The following is a 24,075-nucleotide window of genomic DNA, read 5'->3' as shown; positions in this document are numbered from 1 at the left end:
GTGACTCCAACACAGAAACTCTGCATTCAGCAAATGCAACATGCAAAAGTCTGCTCAGCTCTTTTAATGATGGCAACGGTGGATTCAGCAGCGGCAAAAAGAGCCGAACACTTTGAATTTCTAAATGCAGAAACTCACTCAGCTCAAACAGAGATCACACGTTAGTATGAAGAGGTTTCATGATAGATTTACAGCTGCGTTTACCTTGTTAGGCTTTAACCCAATACAGGAAGCTGCTTATAATTACTGTCATGCTACAAGGTTTTCTCATTAATCAATTTGGTCCGAAAGACTCTTCTCTTGTATTTTCTGTTCTCCCATCTGACTAGTTAATTGACATGCTGATGAGTCTGGAGACAGAGGCATTCTGTGACGCCGACATGCCTGATGTCGAAGATGCTCAGCTAAAGCCAGGAAGGTTTTCTGTCTCGTAAAACCCCCCCCCCAAAAAAAACCAAGCAGCGTTTGAAATACTGGCACGGACACACACCAGCCCAAACGCTGCATTTGAGTCCGTGGAGAAAGCAGACAGAGAAACCGCTGATCCGTGATATACATCCCTCCAAGCATTCAGAGGGAGACGGGAGAGGTCTTTCTGTCAATGCCACGATGAATCTCCAGGGCAGCCAGGGGGGAGGAGGGAAGAAGGATGTGGGTGGATATATGGAAGGAAAGAGGGAGGGAGTGACAGTAATTGTGAGTAAAGTGAGGATGAGTAAGAGTAGGGACCCGGTGGAATCTCAGGGATAGTGACTGTACATCACTAGAAGGGTTAGATAAATAACCCCAAGCACTCCTTCTCTGTCGACTCTACTGCTACACTTACATCACACTGCGTCTTCTCAGACCAAGAGTTCATGTCATAAACTCAAACACATCAGGTGTTTCAGCCTCTATTTATGTATTTGTTAGGGACAGTGCATAGCAATGAACAGCTGTAAAAGATGCCAGATTACAGCAGAAGTGCTCGTGTCCCTCTCTATTGAGCCTGTGCTGCACGTTATTCTGCAGATATCACTTACACTGATTATCATCACAAAGGAAGAAGGTGCGTCTCTTCTTTGGGAAATTGATCTCAACTTTTCATCAAAAGCAGAAACCTGAAGACCGAAGACAAAATATCCCTTTTGTGCCATGGAGCAGAGACGATCATGGGAAATGTGTTTTAAAGAATATTACTGGTATGAAGAGGAAACTAAGAATTATATATATATATATATATATATATATATATATATTTTTTTTTTTTTTTTTTTTTTTTTTTTTTTACACATGCATGTTTGATGTAAATGTGAAGCGAGGAAAAGGTTGTGATGATGGGAAATGTATCCTTGAAAGGGAACAGTAAATATATATATATACATCACATATATATATATATATATATATATATATATATATATATATATAACTATAAAACTATTTAAGGTGGACTATGGACATTTACATTTGGGCAGATCAGGTTTCCTGGCTTACATGTAGCTGAATTCAAAGCATCAGCCTATGATAAACCTGAGGCCAATAGGATCACTGATAGATGTGAACCTGAATAAACTTTGTAATCAGGGTTGATCACTGCATGTCACTTAAAACATTACAATAAAAAGGTCCCATTTAATAAACATTTGTCCGAGCCATGTCTGAAGGTGCCATGCTTTGTTGTTATTTTTCTAAAACTTATCGACCAATCAGGGTAGGCTTGAGCATAACTAGCCAATCACAGCGGTTCTGAGAAGAGAATTTCAAAACAAACATCATCCGCCTTAGAATAGAAAAGAGCTGACGACACTTTAGTTCCACACACATTATTAGATTATTATCTAATTATAATTATATATAAGATTATCATTATCTTACCATACAATTACAGCAACAATGCAGAGCTCAAATGCCAAACAGAAGATGGTTCAGTCTAGTCCAGTGGTCACACCAGAAATTCTTCGTCCTGTCGTGGACACGTTTCTGGACCAGATCACTGAGAAGCAGTGGGCTGATCTGAAGGAGGGGTCTCACGACAAAAACATCAAGGAAATCATCACGGCCAAGTGCGCAGATTTAGTCAATGTTATAGCCACATTCATCTACAGACTACTGAACAGGAGGAACTCCAAACAAAGTCCTCCTAAATCATCTGAAAGACCAGGATCTTCCAAATCCCAGACGAGTGTCACTGAAGACCAGATCAATCAGTTTCTGGGTGACTCGATCCCACTGGCCCTGGCAGAGGTGATGTGTATCCAAAAGGACATCCGTTGCCAGAGCACAGAGGAGGTGACCGAGCTCGTGGTCAAAGAGGTAACGGAGAGGATTAACACGGAGCAAGTCAACGAGCGCGATGAACCCATGGCCTCCAAGAGATTCACAGGCAGGCTGAAGAAAATGGCAGCAAATCTCATCGCCATTCTGCAACGATTTCCCAAATCGGTGAAATTACCGTCTAAGTTCAAGGAAAGTAAAATAACAAAGGAGTCGACAGAGACACGACTGCAGGAGGAGCTGGTTGAAGCTGGAGGGAGAAGTCTCAGCAGAACTCCCTTAGGAAGTGTTATTTCCAGAGACAGCACCTTGTACATGACCAAGGAAAATGTCAAGACAATCCTGGAAGAACAGGCAGAGCAGATCCCTATTTTTGATGAAGAGAATGATCCTTCAGAGATTGAATCAAGGCATCTTATCTCCAGCTCTGGCAGGGATTCAGACGAGGTATCTTCTATTATAGTTGAACTCATCGAGAGCGACAGTCAGCGCTTAATAGAGTTAGCAGGAACTCCACGCAGGTTGCGTGAGTTAATTAAGTCAGAGAAGATGCCCGCATGGAAGAAGATCAGTCATGCCACTAAGGCTTTTCTCGTAAAACGATTTGCCAAGAAGTCCATCATCAACTTGTTTACAAAACTGAGGGAAAACCTTGCAATTAAGCTTCATAAAAAAGAAGTATCCATTGAGTCGATTAGCGATGGCTTGGATGACATATTGGAGGAAATGATCCCACCGGAGGAGGATGAGACGGAGATGTGTCTGTACCAAAGGATGGCCAGCAACATCACACAGGGCGAGTATGAACTGACCAAGAAGAGTCTGGTTGACTTCATCTTCACAAATCTGTCAAATGACAAAAGAAAAAATAAGTTTTTTCTGAACTTCATTTGCACTAAAGTGGACCACTTTATGAAGATGATGTGTGGCTGGCTTAAGGTGCAGAAAGAGGAACACGAGGAGAGGACGGACCTCGCCTCTGCCGCTCTGACAAAGATCCAGGGAGTTGTGGAGGAGAGTCGAGCTTCAGCTCTCTCACAGTGTCAAATCGATATGTTGGCAGCAAAACCTCAGCAAGCTTCATCACAGGACGCAGGAAGGCGCGTGTGTGACGAGATCACCTGTGAGGTTCTGGTGACGGGGCTTCTTCAGAAAATCCTGAAAAACATCATACATGATTATTCCAGTAATGCCTGTAGAGCAGCCATCGCATGTATGACTGAGCTGCTCTTGTCAGAGATGAACGGCAGCAAACTCTCCATCGAGCTCACCCCGGCCAACATGAAGAAGCTCTTTCAACGCGTAAACAGAGAGCTCTGCAAGGACGTTGGTGCAGATACGCTGTGGAGGAGCATGCTGAATCAGAATGAGTCTGTCATCAGGTATATTGTGGACACCCTGAGGAAACACCTGGTGACGAAGCAGAAGGCCAGTGTCAAAGAGGTCTGTGGGAACATTTTCCAGTCCATGGCCAAGCCGTTCAAGTCCATCTTCAAAAGTGACTAGAAGAGTCTTCATGAAGGGGGGTTGGGGGGTACGGGCTTTCTCCGAGCTCTTCGGTTTACCCACATTTAATACAATTTGATGCAAATCTGAAATTACAAAATTGGGAAAATAAAATAATTTGAAATTGTACATTTCTGTCTGATGTCTCTTTTCACAGTTGACACAATTCTATCAGAAATGAAGAGTTTTTTACTGCATGTTTTATTATATTTGAGACTGTTCTTTTTACTATGAGCATCAATCAGAATATTCTCGCCCTCCTACTTTCACTGGATGATGAACTTCATGACGGCCCGCTATCACGGCTCCGATCAGACACGGAGCGAGGAGGACGTGGCGTCAACACGACCCGTAAGAGACGACAATACAGGTAATATCACCGCCTTGTCCCAGAGTTGTTACTGGATGACGCTCGGTTCCAGTCATATTTCAGGCTTACTAAAATTAAATATGAAACTGAAACGGCCAAGACCAACTTCTCTGCCATTGTTTTTGGTTGCCAAGGTGACGAGTACCGGCCTCCACACCTTGTGATTTGTGGTTTGCACCACAGATCTGCGAGATATCTTTATAGTGTAAGCTGAAAGCAGAATTAACTAGGGGCTGCAGACTCTTTAGGTGCCTTGATACTGCCACAGACAGGATACACTGATAGAGAACATGAACTCTAACAGATGCTGATGTCCTTTCTGTCTGTTCACACATGAACAAAAGTCCTGAAAAACTCATGGTGAGCTGCATGCACATTTTTCTCTCAAGCTTTCTCCTACCAGACCCCCTGAGTCATTTTTCACCGTAAGCGTGTGGTGAGGGTTGATGCATGTTAAAGTTAAACTGCTGCATGATGTTTTCTGATCTCCCATGTTCCTCTCCACTCTCCTGATCATAGTGTGATTCTGTTGAACGACACGTAGCACTAATGTGAAGGCAGACATTCTCATGACAGTGTCCTGTCGTGGACAACTGTAGTTGCTCAACTTATAGTAATTCCTTTATACGTTTTGTCTTGCCTCAGGGTAAGAGCCCCCCCCCCCCCCCAAGGGGTATTCTCCAGCTGCAAGGTGCAAGTGTGAACGACCAGGTCAGATGGACTTCAGGGCCAAACCTCCTGAAATTCACCAGAAATTTCCAGGAGTGCATATGTGAAAAGGCATGTTGAGCTTTGCACAGATTTGTTTATTGACAACACCCAGTACCACCCAGTGTTTATAAGATTTAGGTTGTATGAGGAGGATGTCCGCGCCTCTTTGTAAATGCACATTACTTCCAGCACATGTTGGCATTAGGAATTAATCAGAAAGGTAAATAAAATTTTAAACAGTTATCGTATGAGAAGCTGATCCAAACCTTATATGGACTTGCAGCTGAAAAGATCGTGTGTTGCTGTTGACTGGTCGGCCTACCGTCAGTTCTTAGCCTCACACTCACACCCTGTCTGGTTTCCTGAGAGGAAGGGGAAACAGCTCGCACATCTCGGTATGGCAGAATGAACCTCATTAAGATTCTTTCACAACAACAAGCAGGAGAAAAATATTCAAGTCTGGCCTTGAAAAGAACCTTCATTTCTCTGACACTTTCACCAAAGACAGGAGAGGAAAAAAAAACCAGATCAGAGAGAAAGAGAGCGGAGGAAAAAAAAAACAACAAGAGGAAAACAGACAATTTCACTTTACATGCTGAACACATGTGGAGACGCTGACAGAACAAGTGGAATACTGTTCCTGGCTTTAATTGGTTGCCTTTGATGGAAATCAGAAGTGTAATTCAACATCGATTGATATTGCCTTTGTAATTCAAAAGCAATTTTCCCATCTTTTTGTCTCCCTTGCCTTCGCCTGCGATAGTGTCTCCCCCGCCGCCCATCTTCTCGCTAACATGTTAAGGTGTGTGTACACATCAGCGGATGGGAAAGGTCATTTCAGCCAAAGGCCTCGATTTCATTACATGCTAAGCCGGCTGGATTGCTGAGCAGACTAGCAATGAGTCGTACTGTAGCAGGCGGCTCTTCATTAGCATAGCACATAGGGGGAAATAAATCTGCTCTCCCATGTGCATTTCTCACCTCTGTCTCTATCATATCAAACATGCTTTGCATCTCTAATTTTACTGATGTCTTTTTACTTCCTGAGACTCAAACATACATTAAATATGGTCTATTATAGGGGGCATTACTGATTCATTTGTACTATTTAGAAATACAAAATGGGATATTGACGTTCTCAGATCCTTGAACATGTTCTTAATGTTTTCTCATTATTTTCAAATCCGCCTGTCCTTCGAGAGTCGACTCACATCGAGACAGACTTTCTGCCATTGATCAAAGCGATCTGGGCCAAAGTGGGAGAAGAAGAAAAATAACATCAAAGTGTCTCAAAGTGCTAAAAAACAAATATCAAACGGAGAGGGAGGAAGTTAAGAAACATCGGGGCGGATTCTGTTTGGAACATCAAGGTTGATGAAAGGAGAGACGGTGGGGGGGGGGATCGGTGTGGTGTGAGGAGAAGGGAAGACGTAGTTGAAAGATAAAGGAAGAGAAGATGGAAGGAGGGGAGAGAAAGACGATAAGAAAGGAGAAAACAAAAGAGGAAGACATTTGAATAAAAGAGAGAGAAACAGAAACTGAAGGGAAGAAGGGAGAAAAAGACAAAAGAGAGGAGAGAAGACTGGGTGTGGGCCCGCTGGGGTTGGATCATTAGTTCTCTCAGGCCTGGTGGAGAATGGGGGGCTGCTCTGCTACACTTAATTTGAGCTCTTTAATAACACACTTTATGAATTCAGTCATGTTTGCAGCCCTCTGCCCGAGACGCCGCGTGAGAGTCATCGCTGGATCTCATTTCAGGCCGACAAGATTTCAGATTCAATTAACTCCATCGTGCAACACCACCACCTCTCCTCGTGTGCACGCAGACACACGCGCAGCCTGATCACCACTCCCCGTGCTTCAAGGTCTATCTCGCAGCACTGCATGATCATTCCAAACCTAATTACTTCAGGGCTGTCTGATGGAGGCCCAGTGCTGCCCAATCACATTTGCATCGAGTGGCCGAAAGCAGAGGAAGTGCAGCCGGACAGCGAGACCCCCCCCCCCATGCCTGAAACGACCACCTCTCATTCTTGCATGCTGGCTGAAGTCAGAGACCCCCCCCCCCCCCCCCCTCTCCTTACTCAGCCTCTCTTTAGGACGGAATGTGTCACTTCCCTCGATGTTCAACACGGACATCCAATTTCTGTGACACCACACACACACACACACACACACACACACACACACACACACACAGAAAGATTCCTGCACTTAACCTGGTGTGGAGAAGAAGTTTGGTTGTTTTACTGTTTTCATCTCCTGCTGCACTCTGTGACAGTGGCGCTAATCTTCCCAGCATGGGACTGTGTTGTTTGTCGCTCGCCCCCCAGCTGCGCCTCTTTGGAACATGATAGGCTGGACAATAATGGGATGTCACACTCGGAGGACATTTTTGTAAGGCAGTTTGAAAATCGACCCCCTAAAAAAATCCTTGAATCTTGTATCTGACTTTGAGGACGCAGTGGGAGACTTTTTAGAGAGATTTTTTTTTTTTTTTCCTGAAGTAGTGGCTCTCCCCTCTGTCTCTGTATATTGCCCCCAATGACACAAAATTCCTTTTAGCTGTGCAGGCATTTGGAGGTGATATTGAGGTAAGACTTTGCACTTGGCAAAGCCGCCAAAAGCTGCCAAAGTTCACTATTGAGGTCCCCGTGAAATACTTACCCATGACAGGGGAAATCTGTGACTCACTTTGCTTCAGCCTGCTGCACAGGGAGGTATAGGCAAGGGTCAGCAGCATCAAAACAGACCTTAGAGCAGATAGGGAATCCAGATAGGGAATCCAGGAAAGACAGAAAACCGACTGGGCTGCTGTATTCTGTGCATCACTTCCACAGTGCATGACGTGTCAGATCGAGTATTTGATGTCATTAATTTCGCTGTATTACTCGTGTTCTTTACTTCACACCAGCTGACAGTAATTTTTATCCAAGCTAGCTTGACATTGTGCCCTTTGTTTGCTTTTACTTTTCTAGGACTGACACTCTGATGAGTGAGGCAGAGCAAAAGAAGAACAATTATCATTTTCTCTCAGATTACGTTCAGCAGATGTCAGGGCCCACATGTGGAGGCGGCTAATTGCTGTCTCCAAATCAACTGCGGCATAATACTGCAAGCATATGTGAGCGTTTGAGTGCGTGTGCAGGGGAAGGTGGAAAGGGACGATGGGTAGCTTTATGCAGAGAAAGGTGATCCATCAGGCACGCTCTCAGCCATGTGTGTGTGTGTATAAAAAGCCCAGCTAATGCATGTGTCATGTCAGTGTATTAATGATCAAACCGGCTTACCCGCCATCAGCTGTTCACACCCACACGAGCAGAAAGAAGCGCATAGCAGGAAGACATGGAGCGGAGCGGGGACACGCTAACTACCTTCTCCCGTGCAGCACATAAGGCAGTCGTGCTTCTGTGGCATGGCATTCATATTGTACGCATGCTCATGCATGCACACTCGTGCCAGACCCTCCACACTCCAGCACTCCCAGCGTGCTACCACACTGCCTAAGAATAATACACATTGAAGGGTAAAAAGCATCCCTCCTCTCCTCCTCTTTCACTGCTTCCCTTTTCAAACCCCACTCTCCTGCATCTCTCCCCTGTAGCCTCGAGTGGAGCTGCATCTGCAGGGAGGACAAGGCAGACGAGGTCCCTGGGGTGAAGGAGTGGGCGGGGGGGGAGGGGGTGTTGCACGGCTGTCACACTGAGCTTCAGTGTCCTCTGATGGCGCAACATGAGGCATGCCACTTATCAGATTGGTGTTGATGGTGGGAGAGGGGAGTATGGGTGAGGGTAAGAGTGTGTGTGTGTGTGTGTGTGTGTGTGTGTGTGTGGGTGAGGAAGCAGCAGGGATCAAGGGTGAGGGGGATGCCAGAGCCCATTAACACAGTCTTTTCATCTGTAGACACACAGGCAAACATGCATTACACACGCACGCACATGCAGATTTACATGCACCTTGAAACACACCCACACACACAAAATGTTCAGAATCAGCGGAGATCTGCTCTCCTCCCTGCAGGCAGACGGCAGCACGATGCCGTGACGGCCGCTGTGAAAAGCTCTCTCCTTTTCTCGTTGCCTCCCTCCTTTTCCTTTTCATCCTCCTTTCCCACTCTCCCTTGGTGCCCCAGTTCACTCCACTGCACACGCTCCCTCTCTCCTTCCATCCTCACCCAATCAATCCCGCAACCCTACCACCCCCCCCCCCCCCCCCCCCCCCCACAACCCCTCTGGCCCCCATTCTCTGTCCCAACTGTGCCTTCCCCTTTGCAGCCCATCCTTGCTTGTCTCCTCCACTTTTCCAACTGTACGCTGTATTTAAACAGCTCCCAATAACAAAAAAAAAAACAGCCCCAGAATGATCTAATAAAAGAAAGATGAACGCTAACAAATCTTAAAGACGGGGTAGAAAATATATGAAGAAAGTGTTTCTTCATATGTTAATAAAGGAAATGCTCAAAGAAAAAAAAAATACAACCAATATTTCTGTCCATTTTCGTTTTGTAGTAAAATCTGAACGGTGAAATGGAGGAATGGTTCTTCTACCTGTATGCACCTTTTTCCCCAGCACTCACTCATTTCCTGCATAAGAGAGGCAGCACATGACCATGTGTGGTTTGAACATTTCTCTGGTTAGATACTTCATAAGGAGACTTGCTTAGTTTTTTTTTTTTTTCCCAGACTTGTTTTCTTTCCTATGTTAAACAATGTACAGAAAATTAATATGCATATTCATAACACAAGTTATCACAACAACTGCAAAAAAAAGTCATTTTAAGAGTGTGATTATCCGATTAAATATGCATTACTACATCAAATTAATATTTAACGCCTCGGGTAAAATGTGCAAAGGGCATGCATATAAATACACAGATAGATGTAGATGTAGGGATAAAGGAGGTCAGTCAGTCACAGAGCAGATAAACAACACCTCATTAGGCATGTTGAGGAGACTCTTTCAGGCCGAGACGTCGTTGTCTGCTAGCATGCTAACGGAGCCTCGGGCAGAGCCTCTGACATCCAAACAAGCCTGATAGGATCAGAAAGTAATGATCACATGTTATCCACTAGAAATGACATGAATAATCACACACAATGGATAACTGGGATGATACACTGGCCTGCACTTCTCTATACATCCCTCACTGGATGCAGATATGGACACAGGGATATATGGATGTAACAGACATCCTTGAAATAACAATGATGTCAACTTGACTCCAGGCTATTTTTTTATCCTATGCATGCATGCACATTGCCATCCATTCATGAGATTATCAGCTATACATTACTGAATGGTGGAGGAACGTATACCAGTTATCCTATAAGAAGTGCAGTATGAACCCAGAGAGGGAGGAGAGCCAGTCTTTGCTTTGGGCTTTAGGCAGTCAATTTTCTTTCCATCACGCACTCACACACTTTCAGTCGTTTGTGCGCCCACTGTATTTATCTCACAGTCTCTCCCTCTACGTCTCCTCTCTCTCTCTCCTCCTATATTAGGCCATCCTCCTCCTTTCCCCTGGCTCTGATGTTAATGCACTCCCAATCAGGCTGTCCATTAAGCAGACATGCGCTACACGTTCATCAGGCCGTCCAAAGGCCTGCATGCAAATGAGCTCAAATTGCAGTGCGCTGCAAACTCCTTGAAATCTCCTAAGAGGGAGAGCGTGAGTGTAAGACATGCATGTGTGAGAAGTGCAGGAGGAAGTGAGCGCCTGCCTGTCCATTTCATGCAAATGAGAACTGCAGAGACGAGTGCTACAAAGGATTAGTCCAATCAGGGTGCCTTTTTGATGTTTTGATGCACCAGTGAGACACTTACATGCGAGATGTGATAATGTAAATTTTCTCCGTGATTTGTAAGCCTGAGAGTTAACTGTCAGCTGAACTCGTTGTCATGCCGTGAAACTTCTTTGTTCGGAAATCTCTGTCAAAACTTTTCCTGGAAGTGTGACACAAAATAGAATAGATTCTTTTTTTTTTCGTCTTCTTCTTCTTCCGGCCGCCAGGCATCACACATCACTTGTTCTTAACAAAAAAAGTTTGCTATTGTTTCCAGTGGGACAAATTCATTCTCACTTCAGTACCTTGCCTTCTCTAACTTTATAAACCTGCCGGGTGGATTTTCAGAGAGAAAGTGGAGAGAAAAGAGAAGGACAGTGCAGACGAGTGGGTGTAAGAGCTGTCAACGTTTTTTACACCTGGAAATGTTTGAGGTACCAACAAAGAGTAGGAGCTGCACAAAGAAGGAAAGATAACGCTTCAGATACAGGGAGACATACTGGTTGAGGGTTTGCCTCTTTGCATTCAGGAGGCATGAGCGGGCATTAAATGCATGGGGGGGTTGGGGGGGGGGGGTGTCAGCAAGGCCTGCCGCGTGCCAACTCCTAAGTGGCTGTGGCACTCAAAGATAATGAAGAACGATGATGAGACCGAGGAGGGCATGTCGAGGGCCCGCGTGCACCACTAAAATCACCCAGCAGCCACCTCTCTGGCCAAACACACAGCCTCTGAAAAAGGTTTGCCCACGGCGCTGATTGCCTGTCGCAGAGTGTCAAAGTCTTCTAATCCTGCACACCTCTCTGAGCGTGCTCCTCTGAACATGTGTGCGTCTCCACATTCAGAACGGTGTGCGACGGACGAGTGTGAGACTCTTGTACATTAACACCACAGGATGCAAAAAGACAGCTGAATTAAAAGACACAGTGAAAATAATGGGAGATAAGCGAGTTTCCTACATTCCTCTGTCGTGACCTCGAAACACACTTGTCGTCTTTATTGCTCATTACTGAGCCATGTGCCGCGATACGCTAACTAATCCCATTAAACCAATCCACATGAAAACAACTTAGGGCACGATAAAGGCCTGCACCGCCTCCGCCGTTAATTTATGCTGCATTCAAATGTGCTCAGAATTGAAATAATTGATGTGACTTCCTATGAATGAATCCCCGCAGGATGTTTATTTTCATCAACATCTCTTTGCACATTTCTTCTTCTATTGTCTGCGTGCACAGTGCAGACACTTCAAGTCACGATGCTCAGAGAGAACATTTTCAACTTTTACTCTTCTGTCCTCAGAGAGGCCTTCCAGAAGAATGCAAAAAACACAAGATTTTGTTTGTGCAATTTCAATTTTCTCTCGAACCCCTTTTTTTCTTTTGCAACCTCCAGCATGAAAAAAAACCCCGAACATGACATCTTCTGTTTTAAACTATTTAAATAAACTTAGTGCAGATTCACTGAACCCCTCATGTGGTCCAAAGGTAGTCTGCCTCTAAAATCTTGCATCAGCATGACAGGAGAGTCTCTGAGAAAACCAGCCACAGGCAACAATTTCACCCAGCCTTGAGTTCATCTTCAAAGGTGGTTCATGCCCAGAACCTGAAGCACAGCTCGTGCAGGCCCTAAACATTGTTCACTGTTTAACAAACGCGGAGCGTGTTTGGATCGGAGAAGCGCACACATGGGACTATGAATAAAACATGTTGCCCTTATTAAAAATAATCTGGCTCAAAAGTGCCAGAGGCCCTTGAGGTCGATAACCGCGCCCCCTCCTTTTCTCCATCCAATCCCTGCACCTCACAGGGTTCAAGGAGAGCGGGTACCTGATTAGCAGCGGCAAAATCCAGAGTGCATTCCAATTCTGTCTGATTCATTGGTGAAGGTGTTGAGTGGAATTAAATAAAGCAGATAGTGATTTGTGCTCGAGGCGACACAAAGGGGGGGGGGGGCCTTGTTTTGGATTCGGAGGCGAGCTTTGTCTGGTTCTTACCTGAACATGTCGCCGAGGCCCTTCAGCACACCTTTCTTGGCTTTGTTCTTGTCCTTGTCTTTCTCCCTGTCTTTATCTCGTTCAGGTTTCTTCTTGTCCTTCCCCGCAGACTGCTCGCGATCTCGCTGTCTGTCATCTTTGGAGAGGTTGCCGTTCAGCCCTGGGCCAACGATGAGGTCGCCGCTCGTGGACATCGACTCCCGGCCTGATCTGGAACTCCCCTCTGTGTCCTCGTCCACTGAAGAGGCGAGAGAGAGAGAGAGAGGAGAGGGACGGTGTTAAATCAAGACGTAAGGAGGTAAAGAGAACGCCACATAAACAGAACATTCAACGGCAGTCGATAAAAGAAGACGAAAACTTTAACTTCAACTTGACTCCCCGGTGTATCTGCGATTTAAATCAGCGCACAGAAAGAAGCACTTTTTTTTTATTCACGAGTTACAAAGCATCACTCCTTTCTTCTGGCAACATCAGATAAACCATTAAAGAAGAGCTCGGTCCCACAAGGTATGGCAGCTTTGAACAAAACACACTGAATTCCTCTGCCTCATTAGAGCCGACTCTATTTGTATTGTGCTCCCTTTGAGAGTGGTATTCAGTCGAACATATTTCACTTAGCACAGAGCCCCAAGTTATTTCAAATGTGTATATTTCACACAGCTCACAAGAGAACCAGCTCTTTTCTGTTTTTTCTTTTGCATTTGATAAAAAGTGATGATGATGATGAGAGCAAAAAGTAAGAGCTGTAATGCTAGCTGTGTGAATCTGGATCTTAATTTAAGTCTGAACTAATTTCAACCCAGACATAAAATTGAAGTCGAACTCCTTAGGTGATGCAGGGTTGATTAAACTCGAAGTTTCCATCACATCTAATCAGAGATGATGTGCAAAATGTAATTAATCTGTCAGTAATTATACATTTAAATAATCTGGAATAAAAAAAAAGGCTCCCTGGGATTTTGATTGCAAATGTGCTGCACTTTGGGAAGCGGCATGGCTCGCGTCGACGCTGTATCTGTGACTCTGAGGCGTGAGCTAGATGTCCTTCAGATTATAACTTATTACAGTTCTGCGTCTCCTCGTCTAAGTTCTGCCTTTGATGGAGAAGAGAAGAGCGCTTATCGCTGGGAAAGAAGAGGGGAGGGAGAGACTGTGATGGATCTTTGGCATACCCGATGAGACAGACTACGCAGGGTGGAGCGGCTAGATTCACATTTCAAGGAACAGAGGGGGTTTGTTTTCTCCTCTGATCTCTGGAGCTATCTGCTGCTTCTTTCAGCCGCCATCTCAGAGGAAATTACTGAAAAGGAATCTCAACACCCGGCACCGCACGGCGAGAATAGAGAACGATCTGGCTGCTTAGACCTGCTCAATTATGCAAGTCATTGCTGCACACACGGCCCCTCCTTTCCTAGGCTCCGCCTCCACAGATTTGGGACCAGGTTCTGGATGGGTATCTTTTTTTATCACTCAATCCGCTGCCTGCTTATCATCGACTTAGGAGCAACGGCAGCGAGTAGCATCTGTGTGGTGTGCTGTATCTGGCTATTTAAAATGCTGAGATTAGAGGGAGTGCTAATGTTGCTAGTGCTTAACGACACCAAGCTGTAGATAACATGCTAAACGTTATAATCCAGAGAGTCCGGGGAGGGCAGTAGCTGTGTGTGCCAGCATGTTTGTGTGTGTTCTGAATTCTGAGTAAGAACATGTCACCGATTAAATCATGAACAAAACCTACAATATGACATATTTGCAAGCGTCTTGTTTTGGGAGCACAGACCAGAGAGCTTGGCTTTAGCCTGATCCACATGTCAACCTCGGGAGTGATTGGTCAGCCACACCCTAAAGACACCCTGCCGAGTGTCCTTTGTTTCCCTTAATGTGAACAACGCAGACAGAATGAGCATCATCACGCTGCATTCAAGAACGACTTGAAAAGTAGTAATTAAAGCGATGGACTCAGAGGAATGTCTAATGATGTAACAATCAAGCAAGAAGCTCATTTGCTTTTAGACTTACGTAGAGGCCACATCTGTGTCACAGGAATGCCAAGAAGATATGTCCCTTTTTAACTCATCCAATGTTGTTTTAATCTTCCCTTTATTTATGAGTCGTTTGAGTTAAGCAAAACAGACAAACAAGCCTTTGTCTTCTGTCCAAAGAGTCACATCAACAGATGTCAAAATATGAGGCCATTTAAAGCAATTTAATGGAGCCGAAAAAGAAGGGGAAAAAAACAGAGCTGGTTGACGGTCTCAGATGAAAACAGAAACACTGATGAAAGTGTCAAGAAGCAGAAAGATAATTTGCAATGAAAGACAACCGCAGCAAACATTTTGTCACTTCGCCCAAACTCTGCCATTAAACTTTCCGGTGTTAATAATCAGGGCGTTCAGCTGGCCTGTCACCCAAGGTTATGACTGACAAGGAAAATTGCCAGTTTTATTCCATCACATGAAAAAAAAAAGAAAAAAAAGAAAAAGGACCTTTGTTCTGCAGAAGCCAAAAATGTGTCCCTTTTTCTCCCTCACTTCAGAGAGAAGACGCAACACAAAGTAGCACAAGGGGAAGTCCATTTTGCCCAGCAGGATATCTTGTGGGGACACATTTTCTTTGGGCGATGCCACATTCTTATTTTATGTAAATAAAAGTCTGGGAGCAGAGGAAGGCAGCCGCTTATCTGTCAACTTTGACTATTAACCTCAGTGACGAGCACACACTGGCTGCTTTTATCTAAATTGAAAAACAGAGTTATTTGAATATCATGGGGGGGAGGGGGGGATGCAATATACCGTAGCGAGGGAAATCGGTTGCTTTCCCCATTTTTCTTTGCCGAGATAAGACTGTATTTAGTGGCTTTCTGACAGAGCTTATGAGAACAAAGCGTTTCAGGCAAATAATTCCCTCTTCTTCAAAATGTCTCCCAGCTCTTTAATGGTGAATGGAAATTTATATCTGGTGATTACTCTTGTGGCGTTGCAGGGTTATTACCTGTCGGAAAACGTAAGACGGCTGTCTCTCTGTACCTGATGCGTGTGTGGTTTTGTCATCAAACACAGAGAGGATGGATATTTCTCTCTCAAACAGAGGCTGCCTTGTTTTTCCTCTCAAATATCAGCTTCCTGGTGTCGTAAGAAAAGTATGAAAAAGTCTGGTTTCAATCCCTGTCAGGTACGCAGAAAAGCAAACGAGAGCTACCCTGGCAGAGTTGTCCGTTATTATGTGCCAAAACAAACTGGCACAGGCCGGTGGAACGAGCAGAGTTTCATCTATTATCATAGTAAAGGCAACTAGCCATGCATGCTACTGCGAGAACACAAGACGAGCCTGCCGTGTGTGGGTAAACAGCTGAAGATTTTCCTCGCGTGCACGCCGTTGGAAACACGGCAATGCACTTTCAGGGTATGTAAGCTCCTGGGAAAGCGTGTTTCCACAGTCTCTAACAATTCCACTCAACGTGAAGCGTGTGAATATTAATGAGTGTGTAACCTAGACGCTTATTGCAGATGTGCAAGTGGGGATCCCTAACCTAGTTTACTTGGGGGGTGAATCCTGCCATCCTCAAAACGGCTGTGGGGAAGCATTGAGCTTGGCCTACATTACACTGATGGAGTGTCTTTGTAATAATCTACCCATGTCTTCAACGAGCAGTATCTTACACACGTGGGGGGGGGGGGGGGGGGGTCACTGCATTTAAAGAGACACACAGATCAAAACGGAGCGTTCAGAGAGAGCTGGTTTCTACAGGGTCACAAACCTCCTCTGCTGCTTGATTCATGTTATATTTGAAATGAAGCTCAGCACAGATGTTTCCTTCAGACCACAGGGTGACGATGAAAAAAAGGGTAGGATGACACTCACGTGTGTCCATGCTGATTTCCTCTTCTCCCGAAGTGACGCCAGGTTTCTCGTACGATTTATCGATGGCAGCGCGGAAGCTCTCGTTGCAGCCGCGGCCCCTGACGATCCGAGAACGCGGCCTGTGGACGTTGATCTCGCCGTTGTGTGTCGCCTCGATGACGGCCGTCTGGAGGCTTTCGAGGGAGCTGGACTTCTTCAGGCCCAGGGAGGGTCCGATGCCTCGCACTTCAGCACCTAAGGAGAGAGAAAGCCTTGAACTCCTTCCATGACTTCAAAATAAAAGTCAGCGTTGACTCTTTGATAGTTTCTTCCAGGATAATAAGACAAGCAAGTCTGACAATTAATATAAAGAACTAATGATGCCTGCTCAATGATGTGTATGAAATGAAAACAGAGTCATCTCTTCACTGAGCGTTTCCCTTTGAAAAAAAGAAATAATTCAACCTTTGTCCTCTTTTCTGCAGAGTTAAATAATCCATATAAATGAGCTCCTACCAAAGAGAACAATGCAGCGTGATTACATGTCATCAATTCCCAAAATGTCTAGATAGCCTGTGAAATATTGAGGTGGTGCTCCAACTGCTTGATATCTGACTGGGACAGAGGACGGGTCAGCACAAAGAGGAGGACGACACGCGGACTAAACCCAAGCAGCTCCCTTTATTATACTTTGTTTATTCTTTTAACTGTTTTCAATCCCAGAAGGAAATTCTGGTTTTACAGTCTGTTAATGAGAGACACAGTCCCGAGTCACAAACAAGACCTGTGGACATGGATTAGTGGAGAGAGGTCCGAGTGGGTGCTGCACAGGGAGGGGTTCAGTGTCTTGCTCAAGGGCACCTCTGCAACTCCAGAAGTCCTGGCACCTCTCCAGCTACCAGGCCGACCCCCATATAATGATCCACATCGGGACTTCAAGCGCCCCCCTCTAGCAAATCTTAGGACAGACATGATGTGGGAGGTGACAGCAGCTAACACTGACACTGCTACCTTACTGATCAAGCTGCTCAGTCCGTCTCATGTTGAGGAGTCTGAAGGGAAAGAAACATGTCAACACAGGTCCCCTGCTCAACACGTTTCCATTACAACGTCATTGTTTGCGCTCCACTTTGCAGAACACGCTAATGCCTTGGAGACGAGACAGTGGCTGCACACAACATAACCATCATGCTAAATGACATGTAAACTGTAACAATGATGCTAATGAAGGGTTTTAAGACGTGAAACCTTATCTGTCGAGCAGATCACACTCCTTATTAAGTATAAGTGTTGTCGGATACGCTGGTAGAACAGCTGTGTTGTAAGCAAAGGGATTTTTTACAGCCGGCTCTGGACAGCTGTAATTATTTTCCCAATGTTTGCCAGGGGTTTGTTTAGGGTATGTAAGTGGAGCATGACTTAGGTATTGGTATTTCATTTTGTCAGGGAGCGTCCGACAGTTCCCCGGAGCTCTTACCTTACCCGCCAGTTGGTAAATAAGCAGCCTGGTTGATTTTCCGTCCCCTTTATTCTGACTCCATTCAGCGTGCGGCAGGCCACTGTCAGGCGAAACGAGATGGATTTCTGCACATGTGCGAGTAAAGCCTCGTTAGATGTAAACTTCGGCGGAGGAAACTATCAGGACGAGAGGATAGACTGCTGATTGAATTACTTAAGCGGCCTCTCTGCTTCTCCCTGAGTGAAGCACATGTCGATGGAGTCAGGACAGAGCAGCATTGTGTTTTTGTGACTCCCTGTAGACCACATAGAGCCTCCACATGGCGTGAGTGCATGATTCTTTTTCCTCTGTGATTTCATGTGGAGTAAATAAACGTCTCCACAGCTCTTCCTGTTGGCATCACAAAGGCAAATGTTTCTATAAGGTCTGATGTTCCCCCCTCTGAATAGAACACACACACACACACACACACGCACAGTGGATGTATATGTTTGCGTCTCACGCAGGGACTCCCACATGGCACAATAACATAAACCTAAGACACACACACACACTTCTGTGTCAGCTAGCATCAACAAGAGACTCGACATGTTTAAAGTGGCCTAAATGAGGCGTGAGCTGCTGCTGGGTGATCACAGAGGATCTTTACATGGAGGGCTGCACAGCCAAACACGGATTAGGCAAAGAAAATAAACCCCCATCACTGAGAGAAAACAATTTGTGACCGTTTGACGGAGTACCCCCACTGCTATTTATTTGTTTCACTTTATTGAGAGTTGAAGGAAGGAAGAGAAGAAACACAGAGCGCTGTGGTTTCAAAAGCAGGACTGATTCAGGTAAGAGTTAAAGGAAAGACGGCAGAAATGCAAAAATTCAGCCTCATAATCCTACCAACGACAGCATGTCTCTTTTTGATACCTTAAACATGCAAACCTGCTGATGCCAACTTTTGATTTGCCAGCTTAGTTGACCTTCTTTAAACACACACAGCTGTGCAGAGGGCATCAATCGCCATCTTTTTAAGACATTTAATATTTTCATGCTACTTTTAGTTTTGTTTTCTATTTTAACAAAGGCATGCCTCTTACAGCTCCAGCAGAGTGTTAAAGTGCTCCTCTATCATCTACAGCAGCTATAGATTTGGTGTCAATGAAGTCAAATGAGCCAAAAGGTCGGCTGTTGTGCAGCGGTGTCCAATTCCCAAAATGGATAATGTACTGTTAAGCCTTCAACGGAGCGTTTCCCTACACTTTCGTCAATGTTAATAAAAGTGCTCACTCCCCAGAGAACCTGGACTCAATCCTAAATGTACCTTCAACAATAAACGAACGGCAATCCTCTAATGCGGCCACACATTTACAGGGAAGAGCTCATATGTGCGCCTTCAGGCTGCATTAGACAGTAAAATGAAACTTTACTGCGAGCTACAAATGTCTGGGGGGTCAAAAGCTCTCTGGTTTCTGGAACAGAAGATTCATTTTATTGCTCAGCTCCTCAGAGCACAAGGGCCCATTTCTGATTACTATGGCAAAATGTAATGCCAAGAAAGACAGAAGCTTTCCAAAACTGAAGAGAGGGCAAACTAAAATCATGTAATTCATTGGTTGAGAAGGAGTAATCTCATCATGGGAAGGAAAAGAGAGGACAGTCTGTAGGGGGAAAAAAAGGGAAACATAAGAACTGAACCAGCGGGTGATGCTGCAACTGTTCATACTTTGTGGATAACACTCACAACCCAGAACAAATGTGATGTAAATTTGTGTTTGGGTTTTTCTTCTGCGTAAAGCCTGCCAACAGACGACGCAAAGAAGCCAGGGTGCATGTTCGACACAATGGGATTGCAAGTTAGAGCCGCACATGATGCAACAGTTCAAGGGAACATAAATGACATCTGCTGTACGCGCAAACGGGGAATAATCCTCCAGCTCGGTATTCTGCACCACGATCCCCCTTCGACATTGTTTTTAGTCAAAGCAGCGCATGAGCGAGGGAAGCAGGGGGGACAAAGAGAACGTGGAGAGCGAGGCAAAGGGAGAAAGTTTGCCCACAGACCCCGTCTGCCTCTAACCTGCCTTTGTTTTCGTCGGAACAGAAGCAGCCGCGGCTCTCCAGGGAGAGTTTGACGGACAGCTCTCTGTATGCCAGTCTATTATGTGATTCCTATCACACAACAGAAGCCCCGGTGCTCTGCTCCTCATCTCCCTCTTATTCAGAGGGATGAAAATACATATTCCCCCATTGCATACAGACATGGATTTGTCACTCCCTGCACGTCTGGAGGAGAAATGAAAATCAAAATGAAACACGCCAAAAAAATAAAGACAATGAAATCAAATCAGGGGAAAAGTTTGAACCTGAAATTCTGTCACAGCCAGAGACAGAAATAGTCGCTGGTCGGTGTTCCTCTGCCAGATTAAGGGCAAGGACAGTTAATTGGAGAAGATCCATTGCCATTAAACGATAAAGGGGAGGTATGGCAAACCCCATGAATAAATCAGTGGCAGTTATTACAGGGACAGGAGCCCATGGTATAATTAGAGAAGCTAAAACTATGCTCCACAGCTATTATTCACCACAAGGCCCTTGCATGTAAAGATCTGTGTACAGACAGGGGCTCCATTACACATAATTTATTCTGAGAGCCAGGGCTTTAAGCAGGGTGGTAAAAGGGTAATTATGTTAAAAATAGCCTCCAAGGTGGTCTGGGGAAGGCCATGTCCAGGTATCCAAGTGGAAGTGATGTGTCCCTGGGTCAGCAAGGATTCTATGTCTCTGCCAGTTGTGGACTATTAGACGGACAGAGGACGTCCTCCGTGCAAAGAGCACGCGTCACAAAAGGACTCGTCATTACCTGGACTGGTTCACATCTCAATTGAGCCGTTTTGAAGAAAAACAGACTGTTGGGGTTAACCTGTAAGATTTGTTGGATTCATTTCTCTTCATTTTAATCATGAGCATTATTTAAATCCTTCTTTGTAATGGACAGAACTGCAGCTGTACTCAGCAGACTGTGGACACTGGTGGTTTTGGCTGCTGGCTCAGATGGTTCAGTCGGAAGTTTGGGGGTTTGATCCCCAGCTCCTGAAGTGACACGTCTGATGTGTCCTTGGGCAAGACGCTTGCTTCGTCAGTGGCGCGTGAGTGTGTATGAATGATGGTCACTTTACAAAGTAACCTCCTGCCAGTGTGTGAATGTGTAGGAGTAACCAGCAGTGTGAAACGTGTTGAGTATTCAGAAGATTACAAAAGCGCTATAACAAGCTAAAGTCCATTTCTCACTGACAATCTACGTTTCATATTCTACCTTCAAGGACACTCACAGTGTATCAGGAACGAGAGCCTATACAGGAAGTACATAATAGAAAATCTACAGTACACACCAGGTTAGAGCCATAGGACTTATATAAAGGGGACTCAAAAAAGGACTCCTACACATGTCCTCATGAGTCAATCATCGGCTTAGTCTGTGTTCATTTAATGGAGTGAGTGCACTCTAACGTGCTCCAACCAGATCTCCAAAGAGCCTGACTATGATGGATCAATTGCAGCGAGCTGAGGAGGCCAACTGGCAGTGAATGTCTCTGTATTGAAAATGCCACTTCTTTGCTTGGCTCCCATCAGCCCTCCACAACTCCTGAAAATAATGACTGTTTTCTTCAATCACTCGCACTGCACAACGAGCACAATGGCACAGGTTCCCACATTAGTTGCCAAGTCTCTTTCCATCGCCGTGCAACTCTCTCTCAGCAATTTGAAAATAGAAAAAAACAAACAAAAAAACCTCTTTTGATTATGTCACAATTACCTCAAACAACTCTCTCCTCCATATGCATCGAAAAGTGCCAAGATCGCTCAGCCAATAATGGCTGGTTATGAGCTGGTTATTCAGACAGTGTGAAGCTGTCGATCCACTCTCTATTATCGACCCATGGATCCGGTCGAACAGTCATAATGGACCATTGTAGTGATAGCAACAGTGTGTAGTGCTGTTCCAGGCTTACCTCCATTGGTTCTTGTGCTGCCATTAATCTCGTCTGATACTGTTAAAGAGCATAAACAAGCATGAGTGGTTAGTGCCTTTTGTACCGGGTTATTGAGCACATGCAAAGCAGAAAGAGGCAGAAGCAGAAAGTGCAGGACAGAAGATAAAAAATGTGATAATAGTGATGTTAGCAAGAGTTATTGGAGTCTGTGCAAGGGCCTGTCAATCATGAGGCTTACAAGGCAAAGTGGCTGGAATGTGTTAATGTATTACTGCCAGTCGTGGCACCTCATGTCTCTTTCTTCCCTCTCTCTCCTCTCACTCAATCTCCCCTTCCCATCTAAATGGGATTGAACCGCGGGGTGTCCAACCAGTTTAGCATATTTCAACAATGATGGGCTTCAAAGTCATGAAATCCATCTGCTGATGCGATTTGGGAGCACCTGGAACACGATTAAAGGGGAGGGAAAGAAATACCAAGTGACAGAAGAAAATGAGAGTCTGCAGGGGGTGGCATTGTTGAGCGTGTTAACCATTTAGTCAGGGTGGCTTTGATTGCACAGCACAGCTTTATTAATGTATGAATGTAAAGAAAAGAGGTGTGGTCACATCTGCTGGAGACACACTTTGATGTCCAACAGTGCGACTAGGATTAAAGCTAAACGCTGGAACTGTGTTCTCTGGCTCATTTATTTTCAACTTTATGAAATGTTACCCATCGGCAAATTCTCATTGTGCAGCTTTGATGTTGTAATTCCATTAAAATAATCACCAAACTGAAGCTACGAGTGCATCTGAGATAAATTAAACTTTGTGTGACTCAAAATGCAGCTTTCATTGTGAACACCGAGTCCAGAGCTCTGTGTGTTGACTGAAATATTTCTCTATAGGGAACTTATATCAGATTTACAATATGAGGAGAACAAGACATTTATTTCCCTACATCCTCCAAACACTGTTTATTTTCACTGATGGGAAACTGTTTTGTTTTGGTGAAGATTTCAGTCAGCAGGATATTTTACAAACTCACTGAAGTTCTGCGGCGGTGGTTTTGAATTACATCGTGCAGAACAAACACTAATGCTGACAACTAAGAAATCAAAGACCTTTAAAAGAGATTAGTCAAACATTAATGGCTCTGCAAAAAAAAGACTGATCATCTTACAAGCTGTAAAGACAAACCGTTATATTCTAGGATCTTACTGACGCCAGTTTGAAACAATTTTGATTAAACTCTGTGATAAAAAGTGCATTTGCAATTATTATGTCATCAATGAGTTATCTCGGTATCCTTTCATAATCTACTTGCATCCTGTACTCAGCTAAATCCAATTATTTATGTTTCTCCTAAAGGGACTGCTGTGCTGTCTAATGAAGCCTATAGAAGGGCTAACGCTCATCGTTCTTCTAACAGACACTTGAACCAAAGAAACTTTTAGTTGTCAAAAGTTTTGAGGGAGGAAAAAAGGGTATAGGGCTACAACAGGGAAGATGGACCCCACTGAGCTGAGTGCAGTGGCCGAGACCTGAACCAGTCTGTGGGAGAGTCAAAGATGTCTGCAGGTCTCTGGGCTCCATGTGGAACAGAGTTGGCTGTTATTGTGGGATGATTAGCCAGTGATCCGAAAGGAGGCAGCGCCTGCTTCAACCTCAGTGGGAGAGGTTCAAAACGTACACCGTCTTCCTCCCTTGATGCAGTCAGAGCTTTTGAGCGTGTGTGTGTGTGTGTGTGTTCAGGTTTGCATGAACCTCACAGCAGACTGTCACTAAAAAAGCAGTCTGGCACTTGATTCTCTGACCATGCTCCAATGGAAAATAGCCAAAAGGAGATGGAGGCCAAAAAGAGCAAAGCTGGTGGCTTGGCAAGATGAAAGGACACTGGAGGGCGGGAAGGGGGGGAGTGACCTGTTGTCCTGGAATTTCATGGATTTCCCAAAGTCCCAACAAACAATAACTGTCCACATGTTCCAGCATGTGGATTGACAGTTTGTCCCACTTGAGTAAGACAGTTACACTTCGCAGTGTGTCTCAAGTGACATCCTGGTTTAGCTGTTCCGCTGCACCAGCACATCATTCATGGTCATAGTTTTCACTTGGTGGGAGGCAGCATTATTCCCACCCCCCTTTCTAAAACAGAGCTACTGCAGATGATGTCACAACGGCACATTTAGCATT

The 24,075-nt window shown here is 44.9% G+C and overlaps 1 protein-coding gene across 4 annotated transcripts in view; it reads right to left on the bottom strand.

The window, feature by feature from the left end:
* Positions 1–24,075, bottom strand: part of pard3aa (par-3 family cell polarity regulator alpha, a) — a 354,935-nt gene that overhangs the window by 88,157 nt on the left and 242,703 nt on the right. For 3 of the 4 annotated variants that reach the window (XM_079361704.1, XM_079361706.1, XM_079361707.1), the window contains 3 exons: positions 21,920–21,958; positions 16,481–16,714; positions 12,620–12,857 (listed from right to left, as the gene is read on the bottom strand). In XM_079361704.1, the coding sequence (XP_079217830.1) occupies positions 12,620–12,857; positions 16,481–16,714; positions 21,920–21,958 (511 nt within the window). The remainder of the gene's footprint in view (positions 1–12,619; positions 12,858–16,480; positions 16,715–21,919; positions 21,959–24,075) is intronic. The other variant, XM_079361705.1, reaches the window with a different exon arrangement.

The sequence above is a fragment of the Symphodus melops genome (assembly GCF_947650265.1).
Source record: "Symphodus melops genome assembly, chromosome: 14".
NCBI classification, from domain to species: domain Eukaryota; kingdom Metazoa; phylum Chordata; class Actinopteri; order Labriformes; family Labridae; genus Symphodus; species Symphodus melops.
Note: the sequence above shows the minus strand (reverse complement) of the source record. Positions and strands in the feature narration are given on the sequence as shown.